The 14,370-nt window shown below is 47.4% G+C and overlaps 1 protein-coding gene across 2 annotated transcripts in view; it reads right to left on the bottom strand.

Annotated features, from left to right (window-relative positions):
- Nucleotides 1-320: 320 nt before the first annotated feature.
- LOC122929502 (ficolin-1-like) overlaps nt 321-14,370 on the bottom strand; it is a 90,669-nt gene continuing 76,619 nt past the window's right edge. For both annotated transcript variants that reach the window (XM_044283105.1, XM_044283104.1), the window contains exons 7-8: nt 12,383-12,517; nt 321-1,033 (exon numbers count right to left, since the gene is read on the bottom strand). In XM_044283105.1, coding sequence (XP_044139040.1) covers nt 786-1,033; nt 12,383-12,517 — 383 coding nt within the window. In that variant the 3' untranslated portion in view covers nt 321-785. The remainder of the gene's footprint in view (nt 1,034-12,382; nt 12,518-14,370) is intronic.

The raw sequence follows: 14,370 nt of genomic DNA, 5'->3' as shown, positions 1-14,370 counted from the left end.
ATATAGGATATCAGCATTAGAAATGGTTTCATATGGAGTCCTCGTTAGTTACAGTATTTGGAGGCCAGTCATTGCTTTTGCACTTGGGCCCAGGATGTCTACACTTTCCCAGTCCTACCTAGAACCAGAGTTAGGGCTCATTCACACGACCGTGCTTTTGGTCCGCATCAAAGCCGCATGGGTGCAGACCCATTCACTTCATAGGGGCCACAAAAGATGAGGACAGCACTCCGTATGCTGTCCGCATTCATTGCTCCGTTCCGTGGCCCCGCAAAAATTATGAGCCATGTCCTATTCTTGTCCGTTTTGCAGACAAGAATAGGCATTTCTATAATGGGCCTCCTATTCCGTTCCGCAAATTGCGAAAGGCACACAGGCGGCATCTGTATTTTGCGAATCCGCAATTTGCGGACCGCAAAAAACGGCACGGTTGTGTGAATTACAGGGAGCTATTTACAAGGACTAACTATGGGGAAGATAAGCTGGTGAGACATTTGCACTGGGCGCTGGGCCACCACACGTTGGTCAGAGTATTTAGATACAGGCCTAGAGCAGAGAACATAATGGTCTCCTCAGGTGAAGGAAAGCCTAGCTAAGGCTATGACCAGGCAGCCAGTACCCTCAGCCTACTGCAGCCAAACCCATCCCTTCACCCACCAGGCCCGTGCAGCCAGGGGCACCTCCAGTGTGTGTTTTAACATCCATCAAGACTCTTAAAAAAAATCAATAGAGAAATTTTGAACAAATAGTTGAAAATCCACAAATTGCTGGGACTGTTCCTCCATCTAAACAGGCCTAATCTTCATTTCTGCATGCTTGTACGAGTAGTTATACCCTCTGCCAGTATACCAGCTGATGCCATCTGCACCAGATGTGTTGTCTCCTAGGTGGTAGAGTCCATTAAGGTTTGCCCTGAGACAATTGTAATACCACCAGCCACCTTTATACGTTAGGGAACAATGGCCCTCATGAATGTCGTTGTCTTCATCTTTAGTACTAAATTTCATGTTGTTTAGACCTCCCATAGAATCTCCTGCAAAATGACAGACAAATACCAGAACGGTTTAAAAGTCACCAGTCTACATCCTCACATCTACTGACTTTATTCTACTGAAAACTCCACTTTATACAAGTAGAGATGTACATAGAAGAGGTAGAGCCCAGTTGCAAAGTTCAAAATACACCACAAATTATGGTTTTGCCATCAAGGACAGAAAGAGTACGACCACATGGAGCGGCCATGTTGCCATTGGGATTTGGCCGCATCCATGTCATCATACCCAAAGGTTTTTCCTTTCCTTCCTTTTCCATCACCCTTGAGCGAGTTCCCCACCAACTTTTTTGTTCTCTCACCTTGTAACAAAGAGAATGGATCCAACCAGGACTGGAACTCCATTCCCCATTGCAGCCACTTTACAATGTTTAATTCTACTTCAAGGGGTTCTCTGCTTTGAACATTCCCTGCTTGTTAGAAATGGTCCTTTGACAATAAGGAAATCACATAGTTGGTGGGGAGGTCTGGCAGTAATTGCTCAGTTTCCCTTCAGCGCCACCACAGGGGAAGTGGAGCATTGCACAGTGCCTATTCAAACTAATGGGTTGTCTGTGTCTTACAGGACAGGACAGGTCCTCCAGAGTGAGAGACACTCATTATAATCGCTTCACTCTGGAGATGAAGATCTTGAACAGCGGATAATTAGAATTCCTTAAACAACTCCTCAAAAACCTAACAATTCAGGATTCACTGTAGTAGATATAAGATTATGGGCCCAATATTCTATCATTGTCCCATGTCCTAGAGGAGTCTAGGAAGCCGACATAGAATGGCTCTCCTGCTGTAGACCTTTGCTGGCAATTTTCCTTTCCTTAACAAATGAGTGTTGCTGAGAAGGTACTGCAAAAGTGACAACCATTGTGGCAGCAGAACCACTTTTGCAAGATGCCCACCAATGTGGAAGAGTAGAATGCCAATATCGCGAAGTCCGAATTTAACTTGAACAAATAATTTATCAGAGGGACAGCGCTGTATTTTCCCAAATGTCATATTATTCCAGGGCCACCTGTAGGCCTTCTGCTTCCTTCTAGTCAGCATACTAGAGGATATTTTTTATGGATTTAAAATGGTTTTCTGAGATTTTTATACTGATGACTAGGGATGAGCGAACTCGAACTGTATAGTTCGGGTTCGTACCGAATTTTGGGGTGTCCGTGACACGGACCCGAACCCGGACATTTTCGTAAAAGTCCGGGTTCGGGTTCGGTGTTCGTCGCTTTCTTCGCGCTTTTGTGACGCTTTCTTGGCGCTTTTTGAAAGGCTGCAAAGCAGCCAATCAACAAGCGTCATACTACTTGCCCCAAGAGGCCATCACAGCCATGCCTACTATTGGCATGGCTGTGATTGGCCAGAGCACCATGTGACCCAGCCTCTATTTAAGCTGGAGTCACATAGCGCCGCCCGTCACTCTGCTCTGATTAGCGTAGGGAGAGGTTGCGGCTGCGACAGTAGGGCGAGATTAGGCAGATTAACTCCTCCAAAGGACTTGATTAACTGATCGATCTGCAGCTGTGGATCATTGAGCTGCTGATCCTCAATTGCTCACTGTTTTTAGGCTGCCCAGACCGTTTGTCAGTCACATTTTTCTGGGGTGATCGGCGGCCATTTTGTGTCTTGTGGTGCGCCAGCACAAGCTGCGACCAAGTGCATTTAACCCTCAATGGTGTGGTTGTTTTTTGGCTAAAGCCTACATCAGGGTGAAGCTGTCACACCAAGTGCATTTAACCAGCAATAGTCTGTTTATTTTTTGGCCATATACTACATCAGGGGCAAGCTGCGCCTGTCACCAAGTGCATTTAACCCTCAATGGTGCGTTTGTTTTTTGGCTAAAGCCTACATCAGGGTGAAGCTGTCACACCAAGTGCATTTAACCAGCAATAGTCTGTTTATTTTTTGGCCATATACTACATCAGGGGCAAGCTGCGCCCGTCACCAAGTGCATTTAACCCTCAGTAGTGTGGTTGGTCAAGCTATCACACCAAGTGCATTTAACCAGCAATAGTCTGTTCATTTTTTGGCCATATACTAAATCAGGGGCAAGCTGCGCCCGTCACCAAGTGCATTTAACCAGCAATAGTCTGTTCATTTTTTGGCCATATACTACATCAGGGGCAAGCTGCGCCCATCACCAAGTGCATTTAACCAGCAATAGTGTGGTTATTTTTTGGCCATATCCCAGTCTAATTCTGTCACTAAATCCATACCGGTCACCCAGCGCCTAAATACTAGGCCTCAAATTTATATCCCGCTAAATCTCTCGTTACCGCTGTCCTGTTGTGGCTGGGAAAGTTATTTAGTGTCCGTCAAAGCACATTTTTTGTTCTGGGTTGAAATACAATTCCCAATTTAGCAATTTAAAAATTTAGTGGTTTCTGCTGTATCAGAGCTATTTGAAATCTATCCCTAAAAGGGTATATAATATTCAAGGTGCACATAGGGACATTCAGAATAACTTCACACACCCGCTACTGTGCATTTCCAAGTCTAATTCTGTCACTAAACCCATACCTGTCACCCAGCGCCTAAATACTAGGCCTCAAATTTATATCCAGCTAAATCTGTCCTTAGTGCTGTAGCTGGGCGAGTTATTTAGTGTCCGTTCAAGCACATTTCTTGTTCTGGGTTGAAATACAATTCCCAATTTAGCAATTTCATAATTTAGTGGTTTCTGCTATATCAGAGCTATTTGAAATCTATCCCTAAAAGGGTAGATCATATTGAAGGTGCACATAGGGACATTCAGAATAACTTCACACACCCGCTACTGTGCATTTCCACGTCTAATTCTGTCACTAAACCCATACCTGTCACCCAGCGCCTAAATACTAGGCCTCAAATTTATATCCAGCTAAATCTGTCCTTAGTGCTGTAGCTGGGCGAGTTATTTAGTGTCCGTTCAAGCACATTTCTTGTTCTGGGTTGAAATACAATTCCCAATTTAGCAATTTCATAATTTAGTGGTTTCTGCTATATCAGAGCTATTTGAAATCTATCCCTAAAAGGGTAGATCATATTGAAGGTGCACATAGGGACATTCAGAATAACTTCACACACCCGCTACTGTGCATTTCCAAGTCTAATTCTGTCACTAAACCCATACCTGTCACCCAGCGCCTAAATACTAGGCCTCAAATTTATATCCAGCTAAATCTGTCCTTAGTGCTGTAGCTGGGCGAGTTATTTAGTGTCCGTTCAAGCACATTTCTTGTTCTGGGTTGAAATACAATTCCCAATTTAGCAATTTCATAATTTAGTGGTTTCTGCTATATCAGAGCTATTTGAAATCTATCCCTAAAAGGGTATATAATATTCAAGGTGCACATTGGGTCATTCAGAATAACTTCACACACACCCGCTACTGTGTATTTCCAAGTCTAATTCTGTCACTAAACCCATACCTGTCACCCAGCGCCTAAATACTAGGCCTCAAATTTATATCCTGCTAAATCTCTCGTTAACGCTGTCCTGTTGTGGCTGGGAAAGTTATTTAGTGTCCGTCAAAGCACATTTTTTGTTCTGGGTTGAAATACAATTCCCAATTTAGCAATTTCATAATTTAGTGGTTTCTGCTATATCAGAGCTATTTGAAATCTATCCCTAAAAGGGTATATAATATTCAAGGTGCACATTGGGTCATTCAGAATAACTTCACACACACCCGCTACTGTGTATTTCTAAGTCTAATTCTGTCACTAAACCCATACCTGTCACCCAGCGCCTAAATACTAGGCCTCAAATTTATATCCTGCTAAATCTCTCGTTAACGCTGTCCTGTTGTGGCTGGGAAAGTTATTTAGTGTCCGTCAAAGCACATTTTTTGTTCTGGGTTGAAATACAATTCCCAATTTAGCAATTTCATAATTTAGTGGTTTCTGCTATATCAGAGCTATTTGAAATCTATCCCTAAAAGGGTATATAATATTCAAGGTGCACATAGGGTCATTCAGAATAACTTCACACACACGCTTCTGTGCATTTCCAAGTCTAATTCTGTCACTAAACCCATACCGGTCACCCAGCGCCTAAATACTAGGCCTCAAATTTATATCCCGCTGAATTTGAATACAATACATTGTGCCAAATAATATATTTGTTGTTGTGGTGAACCATAACAATGAGAAAAACATCTAGTAAGGGACGCGGACGTGGACATGGTCGTGGTGGTGTTAGTGGACCCTCTGGTGCTGGGAGAGGACGTGGCCGTTCTGCCACATCCACACGTCCTAGTGTACCAACTACCTCAGGTCCCAGTAGCCGCCAGAATTTACAGCGATATATGGTGGGGCCCAATGCCGTTCTAAGGATGGTAAGGCCTGAGCAGGTACAGGCATTAGTCAATTGGGTGGCCGACAGTGGATCCAGCACGTTCACATTATCTCCCACCCAGTCTTCTGCAGAAAGCGCACAGATGGCGCCTGAAAACCAACCCCATCAGTCTGTCACATCACCCCCATGCATACCAGGGAAACTGTCTGAGCCGCAAGTTATGCAGCAGTCTCTTATGCTGTTTGAAGACTCCGCTGGCAGGGTTTCCCAAGGGCATCCACCTAGCCCTTCCCCAGCGGTGAAAGACATAGAATGCACTGACGCACAACCACTTATGTTTCCTGATGATGAGGACATGGGAATACCACCTCAGCATGTCTCTGATGATGACGAAACACAGGTGCCAACTGCTGCGTCTTTCTGCAGTGTGCAGACTGAACAGGAGGTCAGGGATCAAGACTGGGTGGAAGACGATGCAGGGGACGATGAGGTCCTAGACCCCACATGGAATGAAGGTCGTGCCACTGACTTTCACAGTTCGGAGGAAGAGGCAGTGGTGAGACCGAGCCAACAGCGTAGCAAAAGAGGGAGCAGTGGGCAAAAGCAGAACACCCGCCGCCAAGAGACTCCGCCTGCTACTGACCGCCGCCATCTGGGACCGAGCACCCCAAAGGCAGCTTCAAGGAGTTCCCTGGCATGGCACTTCTTCAAACAATGTGCTGACGACAAGACCCGAGTGGTTTGCACGCTGTGCCATCAGAGCCTGAAGCGAGGCATTAACGTTCTGAACCTGAGCACGACCTGCATGACCAGGCACCTGCATGCAAAGCATGAACTGCAGTGGAGTAAACACCTTAAAACCAAGGAAGTCACTCAGGCTCCCCCTGCTACCTCTTCTGCTGCTGCCGCCTCGGCCTATTCTGCTGCTGCCGCCTCGGCCTCTTCCTCCGCCTCTGGAGGAACGTTGGCACCTGCCGCCCAGCAAACAGGGGATGTACCACCAACACCACCACCACCACCTCCGTCACCAAGCGTCTCAACCATGTCACACGCCAGCGTTCAGCTCTCCATCTCACAAACATTTGATAGAAAGCGTAAATTCCCACCTAGCCACCCTCGATCCCTGGCCCTGAATGCCAGCATTTCTAAACTACTGGCCTATGAAATGCTGTCATTTAGGCTGGTGGACACAGACAGCTTCAAACAGCTCATGTCGCTTGCTGTCCCACAGTATATTGTTCCCAGCCGGCACTACTTCTCCAAGAGAGCCGTGCCTTCCCTGCACAACCAAGTATCCGATAAAATCAAGTGTGCACTGCGCAACGCCATCTGTAGCAAGGTCCACCTAACCACAGATACGTGGACCAGTAAGCACGGCCAGGGACGCTATATCTCCCTAACTGCACACTGGGTAAATGTAGTGGCAGCTGGGCCCCAGGCGGAGAGCTGTTTGGCGCACGTCCTTCCGCCGCCAAGGATCGCAGGGCAACATTCTTTGCCTCCTGTTGCCACCTCCTCCTTCTCGGCTTCCTCCTCCTCTTCTTCCACCTGCTCATCCAGTCAGCCACACACCTTCACCACCAACTTCAGCACAGCCCGGGGTAAACGTCAGCAGGCCATTCTGAAACTCATATGTTTGGGGGACAGGCCCCACACCGCACAGGAGTTGTGGCGGGGTATTGAACAACAGACCGACGAGTGGTTGCTGCCGGTGAGCCTCAAGCCCGGCCTGGTGGTGTGTGATAATGGGCGAAATCTCGTTGCAGCTCTGGGACTAGCCAATTTGACGCACATCCCTTGCTTGGCGCATGTGCTGAATTTGGTGGTGCAGAAGTTCATTCACAACTACCCCGACATGTCAGAGCTGCTGCATAAAGTGCGGGCCGTCTGTTCGCGCTTCCGGCGTTCACATCCTGCTGCTGCTCGCCTGTCTGCGCTACAGCGTAACTTCGGCCTTCCCGCTCACCGCCTCATATGCGACGTGCCCACCAGGTGGAACTCCACCTTGCACATGCTGGACAGACTGTGCGAGCAGCAGCAGGCCATAGTGGAGTTTCAGCTGCAGCACGCACGGGTCAGTCGCACTACAGAACAGCACCACTTCACCACCAATGACTGGGCCTCCATGCGAGACCTGTGTGCCCTGTTGCGCTGTTTCGAGTACTCCACCAACATGGCCAGTGGCGATGACACCGTTATCAGCGTTACAATACCACTTCTATGTCTCCTTGAGAAAACACTTAGGGCGATGATGGAAGAGGAGGTGGCCAAGGAGGAGGAGGAGGAGGAAGAGGGGTCATTTTTAGCACTTTCAGGCCAGTCTCTTCGAAGTGACTCAGAGGGAGGTTTTTGGCAACAGCAGAGGCCAGGTACAAATGTGGCCAGCCAGGGCCCACTACTGGAGGACGAGGAGGACGAGGATGAGGAGGAGGTGGAGGAGGATGAGGATGAAGCATGGTCACAGCGGGGTGGCACCCAACGCAGCTCGGGTCCATCACTGGTGCGTGGCTGGGGGGAAAGGCAGGACGATGACGATACGCCTCCCACAGAGGACAGCTTGTCCTTATCCCTGGGCAGCCTGGCACACATGAGCGACTACATGCTGCAGTGCCTGCGCAACGACAGCAGAGTTGCCCACATTTTAACCTGTGCGGACTACTGGGTTGCCACCCTGCTGGATCCACGCTACAAAGACAATGTGCCCACCTTACTTCCTGCACTGGAGCGTGATAGGAAGATGCGCGAGTACAAGCGCACGTTGGTAGACGCGCTACTGAGAGCATTCCCAAATGTCACAGGGGAACAAGTGGAAGCCCAAGGCCAAGGCAGAGGAGGAGCAAGAGGTCGCCAAGGCAGCTGTGTCACGGCCAGCTCCTCTGAGGGCAGGGTTAGCATGGCAGAGATGTGGAAAACTTTTGTCAACACGCCACAGCTAACTGCACCACCACCTGATACGCAACGTGTTAGCAGGAGGCAACATTTCACTAACATGGTGGAACAGTACGTGTGCACACCCCTCCACGTACTGACTGATGGTTCGGCCCCATTCAACTTCTGGGTCTCTAAATTGTCCACGTGGCCAGAGCTAGCCTTTTATGCCTTGGAGGTGCTGGCCTGCCCGGCAGCCAGCGTTTTGTCTGAACGTGTATTCAGCACGGCAGGGGGCGTCATTACAGACAAACGCAGCCGCCTGTCTACAGCCAATGTGGACAAGCTGACGTTCATAAAAATGAACCAGGCATGGATCCCACAGGCCCTGTCCGTCCCTTGTCCAGATTAGACATTAACTACCTCCCCATAACCATATATTATTGGACTCCAGGGCACTTCCTCATTCAATCCTATTTTTATTTTCATTTTACCATTATATTGCGAGGCTACCCAAAGTTGAATGAACCTCTCCTCTGCCTGTGTGCTAGGCCTAAATATATGCCAATGGACTGTTGCAGTGGTGGCTGACATGAAGCCTGATTCTCTGCTATGACATGCAGACTAATTCTCTGCTGACATGAAGCCAGATTGTCTGTTACGGGACCTCTCTCCTCTGCCTGGGTGCTGGGCCTAAATTTATGACAATGGACTGTTGCAGTGGTGGCTGACGTGAAGCCTGATTCTCTGCTATGACATGCAGACTGATTCTCTGCTGACATGAAGCCAGATCGTCTGTTACGGGACCTCTCTGCTCTGCCTGTGTGCTAGGCCTAAATATATGACAATGGACTCTTACAGTGGTGGGTGACGTGAAGCCTGATTCTCTGCTATGACATGCAGACTGATTCTCTGCTGTCATGAAGCCAGATTGTCTGTTACGGGACCTCTCTGCTCTGCCTGTGTGCTAGGCCTAAATATATGCCAATGGACTGTTGCAGTGGTGGGTGACGTGAAGCCTCATTCTCTGCTATGACATGCAGACTGATTCTCTGCTGACATGAAGCCAGATTGTCTGTTACGGGACCTCTCTGCTCTGCCTGTGTGCTAGGCCTAAATATATGCCAATGGACTGTTGCAGTGGTGGGTGACGTGAAGCCTCATTCTCTGCTATGACATGCAGACTGATTCTCTGCTGTCATGAAGCCAGATTGTCTGTTACGGGACCTCTCTGCTCTGCCTGTGTGCTAGGCCTAAATATATGCCAATGGACTGTTGCAGTGGTGGCTGACGTGAAGCCTCATTCTCTGCTATGACATGCAGACTAATTCTCTGCTGACATGAAGACAGATTCTCTGTTACGGGACCTCCCTCCTCTGCCTGGGTGCTGGGCCTAAATATATGCCAATGGACTGTTGCAGTGGTGGCTGACGTGAAGCCTCATTCTCTGCTATGACATGCAGACTGATTCTCTGCTGACATGAAGCCAGATTCTCTGTTACGGGACCTCTCTCCTCTGCCTGTGTGTGTGCTGGGCCTAAATATATGCCAATGGACTGTTGCAGTGGTGGCTGACGTGAAGCCTCATTCTCTGCTATGACATGCAGACTGATTCTCTGCTGACATGAAGCCAGATTCTCTGTTACGGGACCTCTCTCCTCTGCCTGTGTGTGTGCTGGGCCTAAATATATGCCAATGGACTGTTGCAGTGGTGGCTGACGTGAAGCCTCATTCTCTGCTATGACATGCAGACTGATTCTCTGCTGACATGAAGCCAGATTCTCTGTTACGGGACCTCTCTCCTCTGCCTGTGTGTGTGCTGGGCCTAAATATATGCCAATGGACTGTTGCAGTGGTGGCTGACGTGAAGCCTCATTCTCTGCTATGACATGCAGACTGATTCTCTGCTGACATGAAGACAGATTCTCTGTTACGGGACCTCTCTCCTCTGCCTGGGTGCTGGGCCTAAATATATGCCAATGGACTGTTGCAGTGGTGGCTGACGTGAAGCCTCATTCTCTGCTATGACATGCAGACTGATTCTCTGCTGACATGAAGACAGATTCTCTGTTACGGGACCTCTCTCCTCTGCCTGTGTGCTAGGCCTAAATATATGCCAATGGACTGTTGCAGTGGTGGCTGACGTGAAGCCTCATTCTCTGCTATGACATGCAGACTAATTCTCTGCTGACATGAAGACAGATTCTCTGTTACGGGACCTCCCTCCTCTGCCTGGGTGCTGGGCCTAAATATATGCCAATGGACTGTTGCAGTGGTGGCTGACGTGAAGCCTCATTCTCTGCTATGACATGCAGACTGATTCTCTGCTGACATGAAGCCAGATTGTCTGTTACGGGACCTCTCTCCTCTGCCTGGGTGCTGGGTAGTGTTGAGCGCGAATATTCGAAAAGCAAATTTTTTTCGCGAATATCGCAACTTCGCGATTTCGCGAATATTTCGAATATAGTGCTATATATTCGTAAAAACGAATATTCGTTTTTTGTTTTTTCCCCCCCCCCACAAAATTACAGTACACATATAATTGATTGTTTCCCAAAGGTCCAACAGCTCAGATCTTACTCACATTGCCTAGAAAGTGATTGAGGCGCGAATCTTCGTAAGGCGATTTTATTAGCGCACATGCGAATATCGGCACGTCCCAGAACAGAGGCAAAGGGCTTTGCATTCATACATTAGTGAATTGAGTTGCGAATCTTCGTAAGGCGATTTTATTAGCGCACATGCGAATATCTACACTTGTCCCAGAACAGAGGCAAAGGGCTTTGCATTCATACATTAGTGATTGAATTGAGCTGCGAATCTTCGTAAGGCGATTTTATTAACGCAAATGCAAATATCTACACTTGTCCCCAGAACAGAGAGGCAAAGGCCTGTGCATTCATATAGTATAGCACCATATTCGCGAATACGTAGAACTTCGTAAAATTCGATTTACGAATATTCGTATTTTTTATTTTACTTTCCACCTTACAGATTACATTGATCTGTACTCTGTCAACTACTGTCATCACCCCCCACTGTATCTCGATTGATTCCCAAAAGTCTCACATTCCCTAGAAAGTGATTGAGGTGCGAATCTTCGTAAGGCGATTTTATTAGCGCACATGCGAATATCTACACTTGTCCCAGAACAGAGGCAAAGGGCATTGCATTCATACATTAGTGATTGAATTGAGTTGCGAATCTTCGTAAGGCGATTTCATTAGCGCACATGTGAATTTTGCATAGCATATGTATTATGCGATGCGAAAATTCGAATTATCGCATATGCGAAATAATAACGAATTTGAATAATCGCGAATATTTTACGAATATTCTTTCGAATATTCACAAAATTTCGCGAATTCGAATATGGGACATGCCGCTCAACACTAGTGCTGGGCCTAAATTTATGACAATGGACTGTTGCAGTGGTGGGTGACGTGAAGCCTGATTCTCTGCTATGACATGCAGACTGATTCTCTGCTGACATGAAGCCAGATTGTCTGTTACGGGACCTCTCTCCTCTGCCTGGGTGCTGGGCCTAAATATATGCCAATGGACTGTTGCAGTGGTGGCTGACGTGAAGCCTCATTCTCTGCTATGACATGCAGACTGATTCTCTGCTGACATGAAGACAGATTCTCTGTTACGGGACCTCCCTCCTCTGCCTGGGTGCCGGGGCCTAAATATCTGAGAATGGACTGTTCCAGTGGTGGGTGACGGGAAGCCAGATTCTCTGCTATGGAACCTCTCTCCAATTGATTTTGGTTAATTTTTATTTATTTAATTTTTATTTTAATTCATTTCCCTATCCACATTTGTTTGCAGATGATTTACCTACATGTTGCTGCCTTTTGCAGCCCTCTAGCCCTTTCCTGGGCTGTTTTACAGCCTTTTTAGTGCCGAAAAGTTCGGGTCCCCATTGACTTCAATGGGGTTCGGGTTCGGGACGAAGTTCGGATCGGGTTCGGATCCCGAACCCGAACATTTCCGGGATGTTCGGCCGAACTTCTCGAACCCGAACATCCAGGTGTTCGCTCAACTCTACTGATGACCTATCTTCAGCTGATTGGTCTCCCACTGATCAGATACTGATGATCTATCCAGAGGATAGGTCATTAGTATTAACATTTCAGAAAACCCTTTTAAACCAACCTCTGTGAAGGACATTCTGGATAAATTGTGTCTCACCTGCAGTTCCTCCTTGAAACGGTCCTATTAATACTTTGTATTTCTCAGATTCATCCAATACTTTGAAGCTTGCATACTTGGCAAACACCATTTTACCTTCAAAATCTTGTAGATCAACACGTAATTCCCATGTTCCTAGAAAAAGATATACACAGGACATTTAGAAATTAGAAACTAAAATGGCTACAAAAGCATGGCCCTGAGCTTGAAGAGCATTTCCAAAACGCAACTCATTCCCACAACATAGAGAAGACCAAACTCAGAGTAAACCAGTCTATGCAACCGTTAGTGCAGCAGAGATCTGGGATAGGTCCCTACATTCAGGCCAGGGGCTCTGTTAAATACCTGGTCTTAGGACCAGATGTTAGCACGATGGTCCATGCCCACCAATGTTCCGCTCTCCTGGGCGGGAATGGACGCTGTCTTACTCACCTCTTCCGTACTGGCCAGTCGCCTCTGTCTCTGCTCGTCCTCTCCCATAGCAAGGATGGCCGCTGAATTGTCTTCTGCACAGTCAGTTTCCTCCTCTCATACGGTGTGTGCGTGCTTCCTGAACGGGCCAATGCCTGCATGACCTAAGTCTTCCCCTACATTTTACTGGCTGTCCCAGGGTACTTAAAGGGGTTCTGCAGGAATCATTTAAAATGGCCACCAGCATCCTGTTCTAAAATGGGGGAGATTCATCAAGACTGGCGTTTTCTGCGCCTGTCTTAATATCCCCTGCGTTGCCGGAGGATGCCGTAATTTATGAAAAGATGCACACCTCGTCCTAAATAAGTCCGTGCACCCAACAGCTCAGAGCTGCCATAGATTACTGGCTTCATATACACAAGAAAACTGAAATTTGTTGCAGCGGATGACCACGTCCCCTTTCCCGCCCTTGCCACGGCCCCTTTTAAGAAAAGTGGCGAGGACGACAAAAAGTAGTAGGTAGATGCGTCAATTTATAGCACATGCGACTTTTTACCACCACTTTTCAGGTGCATAGGGAAGGATAAATCTCCCCCTGTTCGACCTAGGGTACAATAAATATATAGAGACTAGATAGCTGAAAGCTATATAAACCCTGTTTATGACCTAGGTATTAAAACAAAGTTTTTTTACTTTATTAAATAAAAGCTTTAATACTCTAGATCAGGGATGCTCAACCTGTGGCCCTTCATCTGTTGCAAAACTACAGTTCTCAGCATACCCTAATAGTTGTAGGCTGTTCAAGCATGCTGGGAGTTGTAGTTTTAAAACAGCTGTACAGCCGCAGGTTGGGCATCCCTGCACTAGGTCATAAACAGGGTTTATATAGCTTTCACCTATTTACTCTCTATATCACTACACATTACGCTCTGGCACTTGCATATACTATATATTGGCAAGTGTTTCTGGCAGGCTCCTCAGCCATTATAGCATATCATAGGCAGGATCATATCATTACCATCCATGTAGAGCAGTGTAGTCTGTTGTGAGGTCCTGCACCCTCACCCCCTAGGAAGCTCTACAAGTGGAGGCAACTAGTCCTAGCTGTCCTTGGGTAATTAGGGCAGCTCCCTCAATGGAAAGGCGCCTGAGCGTTAAGTTCTTGGTTGTCTAGTTAACCAGTGAAGTTGTGTTGTCCTGTCTCTCTGATTAGTTGGCACAGTGGGTCCATGCCCACTGTCTGTTACACTAGCAGGGGTGGACTGGGAACTTAGAAGGCTGGGCCAGCAGTACTGTAGTGCAGAGCAAAATACCGCCCCAAATACCACAGTGCAGCAACTGTATCATCGTCTTGCGGACAGCAATACAGCTAAATTCAGGAGGGCGCCTGCAGCCGCTGGCCAGGTGCATAAATGCCTGATGCTCCTACATTATTTAATGCTGAGAGCATCAGATCTTTATGTACCTGTCTGGAGGCCTTGCTTGGCTTCCTGGGCATCGGCCCACCGGGAAATTACTAGAACAGATCTGAGAAGTACTTATCATGATTCAGATAGGGAGGGTGTTGAGTAGCATTA

The sequence above is a fragment of the Bufo gargarizans genome, chromosome 2 (assembly GCF_014858855.1).
Source record: "Bufo gargarizans isolate SCDJY-AF-19 chromosome 2, ASM1485885v1, whole genome shotgun sequence".
Taxonomy (NCBI): domain Eukaryota; kingdom Metazoa; phylum Chordata; class Amphibia; order Anura; family Bufonidae; genus Bufo; species Bufo gargarizans.
Note: the sequence above shows the minus strand (reverse complement) of the source record. Positions and strands in the feature narration are given on the sequence as shown.